The sequence below is a fragment of the Puma concolor genome, chromosome B4, assembly GCF_028749965.1.
Source record: "Puma concolor isolate L17-30 chromosome B4, mPumCon1.1.hap2, whole genome shotgun sequence".
In the NCBI taxonomy this organism is placed as follows: domain Eukaryota; kingdom Metazoa; phylum Chordata; class Mammalia; order Carnivora; family Felidae; genus Puma; species Puma concolor.
This window is the reverse complement of record NC_141673.1, coordinates 118,491,042-118,508,655: the sequence shown is the minus strand read 5'-3', so window position 1 is coordinate 118,508,655 and position 17,614 is coordinate 118,491,042. Positions and strand designations below refer to the sequence as shown.

The 17,614-nt window shown below is 37.7% G+C and overlaps 1 protein-coding gene across 16 annotated transcripts in view; it reads right to left on the bottom strand.

The window, feature by feature from the left end:
- ABI1 (abl interactor 1) overlaps positions 1-17,614 on the bottom strand; it is a 145,279-nt gene that overhangs the window by 75,414 nt on the left and 52,251 nt on the right. For all 16 annotated transcript variants that reach the window (XM_086714708.1, XM_025930161.2, XM_025930164.2 and 13 more), the window contains exon 2: positions 1,146-1,313. In XM_086714708.1, the coding sequence (XP_086570834.1) occupies positions 1,146-1,313 (168 nt within the window). The remainder of the gene's footprint in view (positions 1-1,145; positions 1,314-17,614) is intronic.

Genomic DNA, 17,614 nt, shown 5'->3' with positions numbered 1-17,614 from the left:
AAAAATAATACCACCTACAATAGCATAAAAATATGATACACTTTGGAATAAATGTGACCAAAGATGAACAAGGCTTAAAATACTAAAGTCTACGGAAACCACACAGATGTTTAACATCATTAATAATCACTAGGGAAATGGAAACTAAAACCTCAGTATTAGAATGGCTAAAACACCTATGAGAATAACTAAAACTAAAAAGACTGACCATAGCAAGCGCTGGTGAGGATATGAGGCAACTACTGAAACTCACCTACGGTGTTGGTAGAAAGATGAAATGGTATAATAATTTTGGAAACAATTCAGGTATAAATTTGGTTATAAAGTTAAACATCTACTACCATGTTACCTATTCATTCCACTCAAGACATATTTAATTTACTCAAAAGAAATAAAAATATATGGCCATATAAAGACTTGTACACAAATGTTCACAAAAGTTTTACTTGTAATAGGCAAACCCAAAAACAATCCAGATGTTAATCAACATGTGAATGGATAAACAAAATGTGAAACAATGAAGCAGTACCCAGCAATAAAAAAGAAGTGAACTATTTTTACATACAACATGGATGAATCTCAAAATAATTATGCTGAACGACTCCAGACAAAAAAAAATATGTATCATATAATTCCATTTATATAAAATTCTAGAAAATGTAAACTAATCCACAGTGACAGAAAGCCTGAGGACAAGGGACAGAAAGGTGGGATAACAAAGAAGTATGAAAAAAAGGGGGTGGGAGGTGTTCATTACCTTGAATGTGTTGATGGTCTCTTGGGTAGTACGTATACAAAAATTCATAAAATTGTATGCTTTAATTATGTACAATTTATTTTCCTTCAAAAAAAAGGCTTTTACAGTAGGTTAACTGGCAATGGTCACACAACAATGTGAATATACTTAATGCCACTGAACTCTACACTAAACAATGGTCAAAATGGTAAATTTTATATTATGTATATGTTATCACAAAAAAAAAGTGGGTTTACTGAATTCAAAGCTGAAGCCAGAAGTGATAATAACTACAGTTAGTAAGACAAGTAAGGAATTCGTATTTCCAGGCTATCTACTTCTTTGACTATGCTGCTTCTATTCTGCCAGCTGATTAAATGTGAATTTAAAGCCTTTTTTAAGTTCTTACCTGTGAGATATGATTGATGGAAGACTCCATTCTCCGAAGCTGAGAGGCTTGGATATCCAGCAACTGGAGTACATTGTTGGCCAATGCATTTATTTGATAAGCAACACTAGCTAGGGATTGGGTTGTGTAGGCTTTGGTCTCTTCTAAAGCTTTTCTCTTATCTGCAGCCTGAAAATAAGAACAAAAACAATCGATACTTATTTAAGGTTAATATTCATTAAACATATATGCTATAGAAAAAGAGAGTTATAATTATATTTTTTAATAGAAAGGCTCAATTGAATCAAAAAACTTATCAGAGCAGTCTGATGATAGTTGCAGAACACTGACAAGGCCATGGCAGAAATCCCTGTCAGGTGGGACCCACTGTCTCCTGAGCAGCCAATCCACTGAGGCACCTGGGTGGCACAGTCGGTTAAGCATCCAACTTCTGCTCAAGGCAGGGTCCGAATTTGAGCCGCACTTTGGGCTCGCTGCTGTCAGCGTGGAGCCCGCTTTGGATCCTCTGTCTCCCTCTCTCCTCTCTGCCCTCAACCCCACTCATGTGCACACACTCTCAAAAATAAACATTAAAAAAAATTTTTTTTAAGGAGTCACCAAGTGACTGTCATCAGAGGTACACATTACAGCCCCTCAACCACCAATTTATCACATTACATCTTCAGAACCTTCTGCCAGCCCCAAGCTCCCAACTCACTGTTGACAGTTTGGCTAAACTAGAATAATGCGTGTTGCCTCAGCATCCATTTTGTGTGGCTAAAGTGGCCTAGAGGGGCCTTGAATTGACACTAGCTCCTCCACAAGTGGATGCCCCAGACAACAGCCCTCAGGGTCACAAGTAAATTTAAGTTCCTGATATAATTCCCCAAACCCACCTTGGGATAAACAATCTCTCCTGTCTCCCACTTCTTCCCCCTTTGTGCCCTCCGATAAGACCGCCTCGGAACTTATCAAAATCCTGCTGTTTTGGGTTTTAATTAACCAATCCAGACTTAGCCTGGAAACCCCAATGCATTCTGCCGAGGACCCTAACAAAGGGATGTGCCTCAAGTCCTGCTGCTCACTCGCTGTATATACCCTGCACTCAACTTCTCCCCGTGTCTCCTGGAGGCATCATACTGTGTACCCCCAGGACTTGTGAATAATAAACTACTCTTTCACTTTCCCTTGCAGTCCTTTGTTGAACCTTAGCTCACCAACCAGGGTCTCTACTTAACAAATGTTAACATTTTGGGATGAGCACTGGGTGATGTATGGAAACCAATTTGACAACAAATTTCATATATTGAAAAAAAAAAACCCAAAAAATAAATGTTAACAAAAAATCCAAACACCTACCAACAATGATACAAACTAAATCCATTAACCAACATCAGAATTCCAACCTCCCTGTTATCCATTATGACCATGTCTCTTCTCTCCACAAAAACCACTGTGAATCATATAACACAATCCTTTACCCACCTGTTCTTCCCAAACTCCTGTACATAACTCAGAGTCTGGTGGTGAGAAAAGTTCAGAGACAAAGTTCACAGAGCTAAGTTCAAAGACAAGTGATGATAAACTCTTTGTAGTAAGGTGGGGGCAGCAACTTAGATCACAAACAAAGCATAAATATCATTAATATATACTCTAAATATTATAAAAAGGCCAAGAATCAATTTAAAAAACAAATCTAACAGTTCACCAAACAGGCAATATAACCACTTTTAACCATTTGAAAAGACATTCAACTGCATTCACTATAAAAAAGTAATGCAAATGCAAACCAATGTGATATACTATTTCTCACCTACTCATCTGTCGAACATCCAAAGGTCTGACAAGGTACTCTGCAAAGTTGTGCAGAAAGATTCTGATACAGAGCAAAATTACATATCAATTTTCTTTTTTCTACCCCAGTAATCTCATTTTAGGAATCCATCTCAAAGAATCACTGGCAAAAATATATTATACAGTTATTCATATTGGCACTATCTGTAACAGTAAAAGACTAACTCACAAACTGTGAGATCATGACCTAAGCTCAAATCAAGAGTCACACGCTTAACTGACTGAGCCACCCAAGTGCCCCAATCATTCTTAAAATGAGATTTATCCTTAAGACAAAAATAACTGAAAGAGAAAAGAAACCCTGAAACCGTTTTCAATCATTTTATTGCTGATGATAGTTTGGGAATTATTAATCTGAGACTGTTATTTGTGTAGTGTGAGATGAAGCAAGTCATTACATGTTTATGTCATTGAGAAGTGAGATTTTGGCATGGTTCACAAGACTTGATGTAAGAAGAACAAGGTTTAAGAAAAAAAATTTAAAAAAAAAAAAAAAAAAACAAGGTTCTGGATTTAAATTGAAAGCATCAGTCCAAACTGAATTTGTATTTTATCATATCATATCACATACCAATATCCTACCTCTGTCCAAAGAAATGGCCTAATTGTAAAACATGGTGACTATAGTTGGTAACACTGTATTATATGACTGAAATTTGCTAAGAAAGTAGAACTTAAATGTTCACACACTCACACACACACACACACACACACACAAAGACAAATATGTTAGGTGACAGATATGTTCATTAGATATGAAGAATCCTCCTCAATGCGTATGTACATCAAACTATCATGATATACACTTTAAATATATTACAATTTTATATGTCAATTATACCTAAATAAAGGTGGGGGGGATAAGAAAAGGCCTAAAAATAACTGTCTAACAGCCATGGAACACTACTTATTACTCAGATTATGATCTCTAATACCACTTCCCACTGCAAGGAATCTAGACTCTTAGCCAACGACAAGTCTAGGACATGAAATGTACAAGATGCACTATGTGTATTGCAAGGCATGTGAAAGCCACCAAGGCTCTAGGGTCATGCCAAAAGGACTCAAAAATCAGGTGGATAGGGTTGCCTCGGTGGCTCAGTCAGTTAAGCATCCGACTTCAGCTCAGGTCATGATCTCACAGTCCGTAAATTCAAGCCCTGCATCAGGCTCTGTGCTGACAGCTCAGAGCCTGGAGCCTGCTTCAGATTCTGTGTCTCCCTCTCTCTGTGCCCCTCCCCTGCTCATGCTCTGTCTCTCTCTGTCTCAAAAATAAATAAAAACATTGAGAAAAAAAAAAAAGAATCAAGTGGAATAAGCTGCCACAGGCCACAGATGATACAATGTAAACATCAATGAAGATAATAACTTCGATGGAATGAAACACATGAAATGCTTAAATATGAGTTTGTAACAGTATTAAAATTTTTATTTTTAAATTTTTTTAAGTAATCTCTATGTCTAACATGGAGCTTGAAATCACAACCCCATGATCAAGAGTCTCATGTTCCTCAAGGACAAATTGAGCCTGCCAGGTGCCCCTAAAAATTTTTTTAAAAAGGTCATTGTCCAGTTTCGGAGGATGTTAGGGACCATCCTAGGAGGGGAGGAATGCATCAGCTTTATTTTTTTTTTTTTTTTAATTTTTTTTTCAACTTTTTTTATTTTTGGGACAGAGAGAGACAGAGCATGAACGGGGGAGGGGCAGAGAGAAAGGGAGACACAGAATCGGAAACAGGCTCCAGGCTCCGAGCCATCAGCCCAGAGCCTGACGCGGGGCTCGAACTCACGAACCGCGAGATTGTGACCTGGCTGAAGTCGGATGCTTAACCGACTGCGCCACCCAGGCGCCCCTGCATCAGCTTTATTAAAATATGAAATGCATACAATTCAAAATTTTTAAGTATACACTTCAGTGTGTTTTGACAAATGTGTACACAGTTTTTGCCTGTTCTAGAGTTTTTGCCTGTTCTAGAGTTTCATATAAATGGAATCAAAAGTATATATAGTCTTTTGTGTGTGGCTTCTTGAAATGCATCCTTGTTACTGCTAAGCAGTATTCCATTGTACACATTTACCTTGATGTATTTACTCATCAGCTGATGATGGTTTGTTTCTAGTTTGGGGGTACTATGAATAAACTGCTATAAATATTTGAGTCCAAGTCTTTGTTGTGGACATGTTTTCATTCCTCCTGGGTAATACCGAGGCAATACCTAAGAGTAGAACTGCTAAGTCCACAGTAAATGAAGTTTCTGTTTAACATTATGAGAAACTGCTAAGCTATTTTCCAAAGTAGCAGTACTATTTCGTATTCCCACCAGCAATATATGTGAGTTCTAGTTTCTCCACATCCTTGACAACACTTGGTATGGTCAGTCTTTTTAATTTTACTAGGGGTTTTAATTTCAACTTCCCTATTAAGTCATGATGATGAGCATCTCACCAAATACTTGTATACTATCCATTTCTTTGATAAAGTGTTCAAATCTTTGCCACTTTTAACTGGTTTTTTATTATGACTGAGTTGCATATGTATATAGATATATGTGTGTGCGTGGCAAAATATATATACTGAATACAAGTCTTTTATCAGATATATTTTACAAATATTTCTTCTAGACACGTAGCCTGCCTTTTCATTATTTTAATAGTCTTTCAAAGGAAAAAAAATATTTTTCTTTTGATGAAGCCTAATTTACCAATTTTTTCTTTTATATTTCATGATTTTTATGTCCTATTTTTAAAAATCTCTGCCAACCCCAAGGTCACTGAGATTTTCCCCATATTTTCCTCCAGAAATGGAGGAAAGAAGTTTTATAATTTTTGCCCTTACATTTGATAGAGCTATGGTCTATTTCATATTAACTTTCTGCATGAGATGTAAATTAGGGTAATAATCAAAATCATTTTCTTATATATAGATATCCCAATTGCTCCAGCATCATTTGTTGAAAAGATCACCCTTTTCTTCAATGAATTGTCTTGGCACTAACTCAAAAATCAACTGACTACATATATGTGGGTCTACTTCTGGGCTCTCTTTTGGGTTCCACTGTAATACCTGTTGATCCTCATCTAGTACTATACTGTATTGATTACTATAATTTTAATAACTCTAGAAGACAGGTACTAAAGTCCCCCCACATCTGTTTTCCTTTTTCAAGACTGTTGTGGATACTTCTTTTTTTTAGGAAATTTTTTTTAACATTTATTTATTATTGAGAGACAGAAGAGACAGAGCATGAGCATGAGAGGGGCAGAGAAAGAAGGAGACAAAGAATCCAAAGCAGGCTCCAGGCTCCAAGCTATCAGCACAGAGCCCGACACGGGGCTCGAACTCACAAACGGGGAGATCATGACCTGAGCCGAAGTCGGATGCTTAACCGACTGAGCCACCCAGGCACCCCATGTTTTGGATATTCCTAAGTCTTTTGCACTTTCATGTCAATTTTAGAATCACTTTATCAATTTCCACAAAAGAGTCCACTAAAAATTTGACAGGGATTATACTGAATCTAGAAATCAACTTAGAGAAAACTGCCATCTTAACAACACTGCATCTTCCAGCTGTAAACACAATAACCCTCCCCTATTATATAGGTCTTCTAAAAAAAAAAAAAAAGTCACAGGGAGAATTTAAAGTGTTTGTATACTAACTGCAAACATTTTGTTAAATTTATCCTTATGTACTTCATTTTTTTTTTTTAATGTTTATTTATTTTGAGAGAGAAAGCTGGGGAGGGGCACAGAGAGAGGGAGAGAGAATCCCAAACAAGCTCCACACACACTGTGGAGCCCAACATGGGGCTCAAACCCACAAACTGTGAGATCATGACCTGAGTCAAAATCAAGAGTCAGACACCGAACCAACTGAGCCACCCAGGCACACCATGTATTTCATACTTTTTGATGCTATCATGAATGATACTGTTTTTATCATTTCAGTTGCCAATTATTCATTGCAAGCTTATGGAAATACAACAGATTTTTTAATATTGACCTTGTATTGTAATCCTGCAACATTGCTAACTTCATTTATTTGCTGCGGTTGCTTTTTTGTAGATTTCTTAGGCTACTGTACATAGACAATCACAAAAGGTGATTTTACTTCTTACTTTCCAATCTGTATATCTTCTTTTTTTTGCTCTATTGCACTGGCTTTTGGGGCAACTGACCTTTATAAAGATATATGCCCTTTATGAATCTAAGGAAGTACTTTCAATTCTTAGTATGTTTAAAACTAGGCAGATTTCATCTTGAATGATACTTTTCAGTTATCCACTGAATTCTAGAGTTTCATCTGCCTTTTGTTTTGTTTTCAGTATACAAGTTGCACACTTTTCTTTCACAAGAGTCAGAGAGACTACTAGCTTTGCACTATCCTCCCTTCCTCCAGAGCACATAATTATACTTCATTTCCCAGCTTCCCTAATTGCATGGTCATAAAACTAAATATTGCAATGCAATAGAAATGGGTGTTTCTTCCAGGCCTACACAGAGAAACCTCTCATGCACGTTCCAATGCAACTGTTAAAAGTAAAATGTAGTCCCTATGAAAACAACAGAGTTGTGTTTAATGGAAACTATTTTATACTGCTTCCATCTTTAAATTTAAAATAATTAAAATTAAGGGAAATTTAAAAATTCATTTTTTCCAACTAGCCACACTTTAAAGTGCTCAATACCTACATGTGGGTTGCCACGACTTCATTGAAGACACAGGTCAAGTCAGTTAATTTCCTCTATAGACCACTGAATTTAAAAGCAAAATCTGCACCAGAATTGCTGTTGTTGCTTATTTCAGGCTTGTAAGTTTAGTATCCAATAAGCTGGTCTCTGCTGTTCTTTTATTATACTTTAACTGCATCACTACCAACAGCTTTAGTACATTCCAAGTATCAAAAGAAAATGGATTATAAACTAGAAGACAAACAGCCAGAATTTCTCCAAGGAACTAAAACAGACATTGTTAATTATATATAGCTGTCTTCTCTGCAAAATCTAAAAACTCTCAACTAATCACTCTAGAAGTTGACATGTGATATGAAACCCATTTTGCCACCCCTGTCTTATGCCACTGATGAAGTCTGCTTAAAATGGAAATAAACATGTTCAGCTTTAAAAGAAAAAGTTAATTACTTAAAAGAGCTAAACTCAAACAATGTAGCTAAGAACTAAACAGGAAATTCCTTAGATAACTGAATTTTATGACCAGCCCATACATAAAACTAGCTCTCTTCTTCCTTCCTTGTCTACCTGTGGAAACCAAGCTTTAGTGAGTCAGGATCTGCTAGTTGGAGCAAAGAACATTTTCAAGTGATATCTATACCTGTAAGTCCCGCAAGGTGACCACATAGGCAAAGTAATTTCTTTTTTTCACTCCCTAAAGTGGAAATTACCATCTATAAGCAAACTCTCTCATATCCATAAGTTTACCTTTAACCATATTTCCTCTCCCTCATTTTCTCAACCTTCATCTAGTACCACAACAAAAATCTTTCTCCCTCTCTTTATCTCAAGTAAATACTTGGATCCTAAAAGGCACAGAACATTGTCATGACTATGCTTAAAACAAATGCACTCTAAATGAAAAATGCTATATAGTTTTTGAATTTTTGCCTGTTTTTATCAGAAAAATACTAAAAAAGAGAGAAAAATATGAATGAAAAATTGTATCATGGTCCCATCATTCAAATAGACCATGTTAACATTTTAGTGTATTTTTTTTCAAGTCTCTCAGTATGTGTTTGTATGCAAGAATGTAAAATCTGACATTATACCCTTCAGTCCTGCTTTTTCATTAAATGATGTACTGTGGACATTTCTCCATGGCCTATTCTTCCTGAGCATCTTTTCAAAAAAAAAAAAAAAAATGTGCAACTGCTTCATGGTTATGGCAGTAGCCTGTTTGTTGCCTACTTGCCTCGTTTTAAATCCTCTAATATTAAGCTGATTTTAATCAGAGCATCAACATATTGAGCCCTGTGAAAAAAACAAATTCAAATCCAATTTCTTCTAAATGATCAAACAAGAGATAGCATCATTTAGTAGTTGTAGGCATTCAGAGGAAAACATGTACAGTTAATTATGAATACCTCCTACTGTTCCCGAGTAATAGTTAATATACATACAAGTAGAAAGAACAATATGATAACCCCATATACCTGCCCTTCAATTTCAGTATCATATTTAGTTTTATAAATTCACATTTTACATGGTTTTATAATGCCCGCAAAAATTTATATCTGAAATAACATGAAAAATTAATGTTTACTTATTTTTTAAATGAACTCAGAACTCTTTTCTTAGAAAGAATCTTAAAAATTGGGGAGCCTGGGTGGCTCAGTCAGGTGTCTGACTTAGGCTCAGGTCATGATCTCACAGTTCACGGGTTCAAGCCCCATGTCAAGCTATGTGCTAACAGCTCAGAGCCTGGAGCCTGCTTCAAATTCTGTGTCTCCCCCTCTCTCTGCCCCTCCCCTGCTTGCGCTCTGTCTCTCTCTCCCTCTCTCTCAAAAATAAACATTAAAAAAACAAAATTTAAAGAAAGTATCTTAAAAATTAAGTACCTATTAAATAGACATGTTTAATCATACGAAATAAGCACCAAAACACCAATACTGTCATTTTGTTCTAGCTCTGCCCTTAAATCTGTTTACTTCACACACTAGGCACCATTCATTTATTAATTACATATTTTACAGTTTTAATAAAACTAATAATTTTCTTCCAACTCTTCATAGTAACATATTAGCTGTACAATTAAGTTCCAAATACAAACCTGTAAGCTAACGTTCAAAGTGCCATTCTAGGGGCACCTGGGCAACTCAGTTGGTTAAGCATCTCTTAACTTTGGTTCAGGTCATGATCTCCTGGTTTGTGGGTTTGAGCCCTGTATTGGGCTCTACAATGATGGTGCAGAACCTGCTTGGGATTCTCTCTCTCACCTTCTCTCTCTGCCCCTTTCCTGCTGGTTTGTTCTCCCTCTCTCTCTCTCTCACAATTAAATAAACATTAAAAAAAAATTTTTTTTAAGTACCATTCTAGGGGCACCTGGGTGGCTCAGTCAGGTAAGCATCAGACTCTTGATTTCGGCTCTGGTCATTATCTCACAGTTTGTGAGTTCGAGCCCCATGTCAGGCTCTGTCCTAGGAGGTGAGCCTGCTTGGGATTCATTCTCTCTCCCCCTCTCTCTGCCCCTCCCCTGGCTCATGCTCTCAAAATAAATAAACATTAAAAAAAAAGTGCCATTCTGAGGTAGGGCCCTACTTCGTTAAAAGATGTACTATACAGGGGTGCCTAGGTGGCTCAGTCAGTTAAGCGTCCCACTTCAGCTCAGGTCATGATCTCACAGTTTGTGAGTTTAAGCCCCGTGTCAGGCTCTGTGCTGACAGCTCAGAGTCTGGAGCCTGCTTCAGATTCTGTGTCTCTCTCTATCACTGCCCCTCCCCCGCTTACATTGTCTCTCTCAAAAATGAATAAACGTTAAAAAAATTAAAAATAATAATAATGTTAAATAAAATAAATCTTATATGGAAAACAGAGCCTATATACCTAAGCACATATGCTATAGAATGCTATAAATAACATTTCAAAATAATAATGACTTGAATTAAAACATTCCCTTTCTCACTTTGAAACCTTCCTGAAAGTCTGCCAAGAGGACTTGAAAATAATTTGCTTTCTCTGAAAAGCAATAATTTCTCTCTGCCCTAACTGCAAGTGGCTTAATGACCTGCTTATTAGGTAACAAACAGAGGAGGTCTCATGTGCATCAAAAGTTTTCTGCCATCTTGCTTTTGTGTCTATACCTTTTCTCCCCCCTTTCTAGAAATGTAATCACGTCATTTCTTTTAATAACTTTTCTCTTTTTCTTTTTTTCTTTTAAAAACTTTTAACTCTCTTCTAATCCAAACCTCCCAGAAACTTTTCCAAAGTCTGTATTTTTCCCCACAGAATATTTTAAATGGTTTAAATAAGGTTTTTCCCAATTAGTTAATGGAAGCAATTTCATGACAATCCATTAAAAAATAACCTAAACCTACATAAAAAAATACTCTATTTCAATGATTCCAACAAACCAGATAGTGTTAGATGCACCATTTTTATCTAATGACTGAGAAAAAAAATGTCAATTAAATTGTGTCAGAGTGCTTTCTTTAGAAGAATTATTTTATATTTATAGAAAATGCTTTTTCAGATTTAGATGGTCTCTCTTAATCATAAAGAAAGTAATAAAATCTGCTAGAAAATTCATGTTCAAAGTTATCCAAATCCCAAGAACAAAAAAAAACCTCTTATCTTTTGTATGATCCAAGATCTAACCAGATTTTACAACTATTGTCATGTCTATCTAGTTTCCTTAAAACTCAAACAACCTTAACCCTTCGACCCTGATCGTTTTTCATGTTAAAGACATAGATATTTTAAAAATCCAGGGGGCGCCTGGGTGGCGCAGTCGGTTGAGCGTCCGACTTCAGCCAGGTCACGATCTCGCGGTCCGTGAGTTTGAGCCCCGCGTCGGGCTCTGGGCGGATGGCTCAGAGCCTGGAGCCTGTTTCCGATTCTGTGTCTCCCTCTCTCTCTGCCCCTCCCCCGTTCATGCTCCGTGTCTCTCTCTGTCCCAAAAATAAATAAAAACGTTGAAAAGAAAAAAAAAAAAAATAAATAAAAAAAATAAAAAAAAAAAAAAAATCCAGGAGTGCCTGGGTGGCTCAATAGGTTAAGCATCCAACTCTTGACTTTGGCTCAAGTCGTGATCTCACAGTTCATAGGTTTGAGCCCTGCATGCAGCTCCATGCTGACAATGCAGAGCCTGCTCAGGATTCCCTCTCTCCCTCTCTCTAAATAAACAAACAAACAAACTTGAAAACAAAAAAATCCAGACCAGTTGTCTTAAGAAAGTCCTACAAACTGGATTTGTCTGATTATTTCCTTGTAACTATATTCTGATTAAGCCAAGTGGCAAGAATACTATATAGGTGATGCTGTGAACTTCCCACTGCGGGTAACACAATATATTTTAAGATAAGGCTCTACCATTATTTCCAGAATTTTCTTCCAAGCTGCTGACACTAATTCTGCAAATTTTGATACTAGTGCTATCTTAATCCTACCAGAAGCTGTTGCCCCCCTGCCAAAACTTTCTTAAGGCAAAACCCAGGACTCTACTCTTTCCTCAAATGGTCCTTAATGATTTAACAGGTTTCAATAAACTGGTTAAACCACCAGCAAAAACAACCAAGTTCACACAAGTACAGACAATGACTACTGCTCTACCAGCTTTTTAACTGTAAAATGCATCCCAATTTCAGAAAAGGTTAAAATGTGGGGGTGAGGAGGAAGTTTCTTAGAACTGATCAAATACAATATATAAGGAACACTTCTTGGTCTAAGGGCCCTCCAAAAAAAAAAAAAAAAAAAAAAAAAACCACAAGTATGGTAATACTAATAGGAAAAACTTAAGACATGAGTTTTATATATCATAAAGTACACAAAACAAAACATCTATTTTGCTGAAGGCCAACCTAAGGTTTGATTGGTTTGAGACCTAAGAAACTTTCCAGTAAATTTTATAATCATTTATAAATTATAAATCATTTATAAATCCTTTTGTGGAAAGGATGAGTGGGAAAAAGAGAGCACATGGACTAAATGTTGGTTCACCACTGACAAACAAACCTCGTAAGCATGGAGTCATGGGGATTAAGTTATGCATATATTCAATACCCAGCTAGCGTTGAAAGGATATAATTTTCTCCAACACAGTTCCCATTCTAACAAAAGTGAAAACTAAATAAAACAAACTCTACCAGGTTATGGCAAATATCCAGCAAAAAGAACAAATTGTTTGCCTAACAATTCAGGTTGAAATCTAGCTACTGTAAGCCTTAGCACAGATCCTCCTACCACCTCCCACTGAAGCAACTGCTAACAGACCTATGAGCTTCCAGCAAAATCTAGGAAGTCTCTGTGCCTATCACACAGTTCTGATGGTCAAGGAATGAAAGTTGTGGCACACTCGTCTTTAATAGAAGAGGTAATACAATCAACAGCTAGTATACTCTATATAAAATTCAAAATTCAACCCTAATAATATAGAATATATTTTTAGAGGCGCTTGGGTGGCTTAATCATTTGAGAGTTTGACTTCTGATTTTGGCTCAGGTCATGATCTCACAGTTCGTGAGATCGAGCCCCACATGGGGCTCCCCACTGAGCATAGAACCTGCTTAAGATTCTCTATCCTCCCTCTCTCTCTCTGCCTCTCTCCCACATGCACTGGTGCACTATCTCCCTCTCCTTCTCTCAAAATAAACAAACTTAGAGGAAAAAAAAAAAAAGATTTTTTTAAACCTTCACAAGTTAATTTATATCCCCAGGGCATTTCCAATAACTAAATATTCAGACTCTGAAATTTTAAGTTTTGCCATAATTACAGCCTAAGTCAGTGACATTTATCCCAGACTAATTCCTATATATACTACAAAACTTGTATTTTAAAAAACAGACTTAAATGCAAAACCTGTAAAAACCCAGCTTGCAAAAAAGCAACTACATTTTAAATTTTTTTTTTAACGTTTATTTATTTTTGAGACAGAGAGAGACAAGCATGAACGGGGAAGGCGCAGAGAGAGAGGGAGACACAGAATCGGAAGCAGGCTCCAGGCTCTGAGCCATCAGCCCAGAGCCCGACGCGGGGCTCGAACTCACGGACTGCGAGATCGTGACCTGAGCTGAAGTCGGACGCTTAACCGACTGAGCCACCCAGGCACCCCAAAAGCAACTACATTTTAAAAAAACTTTTTTTAACATTTATTTAGTTTTGAGAGACCGAGAGAGAGAGAGCACAAGCGAGGGAAGGACAGAGAGAGACACACACACAGAATCCGAAGCAGGCTCCAGGCTCTGTGCTGTCAGCACAGAACCCAACATGGGGCTTAACTCACAAGCCGTGAGATCATGACCTGAGCTGAAGTTGGACACTTAGCCAACTGAGCCACCCAGGCGCCCCTAAAAGAGCAACTACATTTAAACACAGAATTAGTTACACATAATTAGTTTAAGTATTATTGACAGAATATATTTCATACTTAGTCTGAGACACTAGCCTCCTTCCACTAACTCCTTCCATGTTAACTAATTATCTTCTCACATGATCTTCTTTCTTCTTAAAAGAACTGAAATGAGAGGGGAGGTGAGTGGGGGGGATGGGTTAAATAGGTGATGGAGATTAAGGAGTGAATTTGTGATGAGCACCGGGTGCTGAATCACTATATTGTACACCTGAAACTAAGATTACATTGTACGTTAACCAACCAGATTTTTTTTTAATGTTTATTTTTGAGAGAAAGACAGAGTGCGGAGGTGGGGGAGGAGAAGAGAGAGACACACAAAATCAGAAGCAGGCCCCAGGCCCCGAGCTGTCAGCAAAGAGCCCAACACGAAGCTTTAACTCACAAACCGTGAGATCATGACCTGAGCCAAAGTCGAATGCTTAACTGACTGAGCCACTCAGGAACCTCTGGAATTGTTTTCAATGTTTATTAATTTTGAGAGAGAGACAGCAAGGGTGCATGGGGGAGGGGCAGAGAGAGAGGAGAGAGAGAATCCCAAGCAAAATCCCATCCAACTGCTAACTGGAATTTAAATAAAATTTAAATTTAAATAAAAACAAAAAAAAAAAGAAACTCAAAGAGCCATCATGATCAAGACTGTAGGCTGGGCAAGTACTTTCACATACTGCTAGAGGGTGCAATTAGACAAGTATAACATTTCTCTAAAATGCATATATTCTTGGGGCGCCTAGGTGGCTCAAGACTCTTGATCTCAACTCAGGTCTTAATCTCGGGGTTGTGAATTCAAGCCCTACGTTGGGCTCCTCACTGGGCGTGAAGCCTAATTTAAAAATAAAATAAAAATATAAATAAAATGCATATATTTTTCACTTCCAGAAATTTACCCAAAAGAAATAAAAGGTCAAGTGCCAATGAGGCTCCTGTGTGGCTTAGTCAGTTAACTGTTTGACTTCAGCTCAGGTCATGATCTCACAGTTCATGGGTTCAAGCCCCACATTGAGGTCTCTGCTGCCCACTTTGGATCCCCTGTCTCCCTCTCTCTGCCCTTCCCCGACTCGTGCTCTGTCTCTCAAAAATAAACAAAAAAGAAATTTAAAACAAGGTCAAATGCCAAAACAAAAAACCCATATGTTCAAGGATGTCCACACCACCTTTGTTTATAACAGTGAAAAAAGAAAAAATAGAAATAATCTAAATGGCCAATGACAAGTGATAAAAAAAAAATTCATATACTAGAATGCCATGTAGTCAATAAAAGTGATAGATACTTACCAACAAGTAGTGTGTATTAAGACAGGATTCAAACTGGGAAGCAGGGCCACTAAGACTTAGAGAATAAGAAATTAATTACAGGGGTGCCTTGGGTCGCTCAGTTGGGTACACATACAACTCTTGATTTCAGCTTGGGTCAAGATCTCACAAGTTCATGCTGTTCAGGATGGAGCTGGCTTGGGATTCTCTCTTTTCCCCTCCCCTGCTTGTGCGCTCTCACGCACGTGCTCTCTCTCTCTCTCTCAAAATAAATAAATAAACTTAAAAAAAGAAATTAATTATAGAATTTTATGTTATACAATTTATAGGGATAGTTGGGGAGGCTGAGATAGTCCACAAGGCAAGTGGGAGGATCATAGAGTCATCAATTTGAGAAGCTAACCACACCCAGCTGCAGAAATGGGACTGCAAAAGAAATGCTCCTGGGAAGATCTGGGAAGCTATGCTTCTGTAGGTCTCATATCGGGTGAGGGGCCTGAAGCCACTGTTGACCAAACTGTCAGTAACCAGGAAAAAGAGGTAGATGCAGAACAAAGGAGACCAAGGTCAAGCTGGAACCCACCAACACCTCTGTGCCTCTTAATACATCTAACCAGAGAAACCTTTAGAAGTTAATGAATGCTGTTTACATAAATTCTCTTCTGGCCAATTCTAACCCACAACCATACAGGGAAGGAATCATACTATAGAACCAGCTTAAGTAAACTGACATAGCACAAACCACCACAGTACCCTCTATCACTATGGTATGTGTACCAACCTCTTTCACTGTATTTAAATCCTAAATAAAGACAATAGCAAAAACATGCTTCAGTCTAACATAATACAACCATCCGCATACAATCAAAAAGATGCTATCTTCCTAAAAGAGAATACAAAGTCTACTTTCTCTTTGAGTAATGTTGATTCCTTTTGTAGCTGGCTTCGTTGTACTTCCCCTTTGATATCTTATAACTTAAATACTCAAATACTAGGTTAACCACTTAACCTAGTATTTAACTTAGCATTAACTAAGAACCTAGTATTAACTTGGTATTTAACTTCGCATTAAGTAAGTATAACCTAGTATTAACTTAGGCTAACACACCTTAAGTTAAATACAGGAGAACTGGGGAGAGAGGAGAAAAAGAATCGACTATATATACACAAATATTAAGGTATAGATAGAACAAATATTCATAAATACTAGAGTTTTCATTCTGTAACTGATCATGAGGTCATAGCTGGCATTTATAATTTTCTTCTACTGTCTACTACATATTCCATTTATCCTCAGCAATCATCTCATCTGGTTGTTGCTCCTTGGCTGGTGACTCAAACCATTGCCATTAACAGCCCTGCCTGTATTCAATTGCTTTCATATTCTGTTAACTTTTATCATAGGTCATGGAAGTACTAAGAGGCACTCCAGATGATCTACTGCATTCCTCACATAGTCCTCTTCACCCTCACTGTGTAGCAGCAACTCAATTTCCACTTGGGAGTCAGGCTCAATCACCCTAACCAATCCAGTAATCTTTTGCTTTGCCTATCAATTCACTGGCATGAAAAAGCTGAAGTGGCCAGGTGTTCAACTTCTAGTTCAACAGGACCAATACTGCTTTCCCCAGTAAAAGCATTCCTCTCTTTGGGAATAAGAACTCTAAACTAGTATACCCCCGAGTTCTGAGAAAGGAAGCAAAAATTTTGCTAGGGGTAATAGTGAGAGGACTTCATTCACATTATGTCAACCTCTTGATTCTCTAACTATGAACCTCTGGCTACCAAAGAAATACCACCACACACTGGTGGCTGATTCTGAGACTGGAACCACATCTTAGAGAACATTACCCCAGAACTGCAAAGAACTGCCACCAGCTGGTGAAGTGAGTTTTCAAAGAACATTGCACTGTTGTATCAATTCAGCTGTTTCAAGGTAGTGGAGAACATGGTAAGATCATAATTCCATGAGCATGAGCCCAATGCCACATTTCACCTGCTATAAAATGAGTTGACTGGTCAAAAGTAAGTGATAAGAAATACCAGAGGAATGGTGCTATCTCAGGGATTCAGTGTCAGCTCTCTCCAACTGGCAAGCTGGTCATTCAGCAGCAGTGGCAGCCAGGTTGGTCTTGGTGAATGGAAGTCCATATTGCTAAGCATATACATAATCTCCAGCCTGCCACCCTGACATCATTTTCATAAGCCCACTGAGCAAGGATAAAGGTGGCTGGGGAAAGAGACTAGAATCCAGAGGTTACACCTTGTCCACTTGATTACAGAGATCCTTCTCTGTTGAGGTTA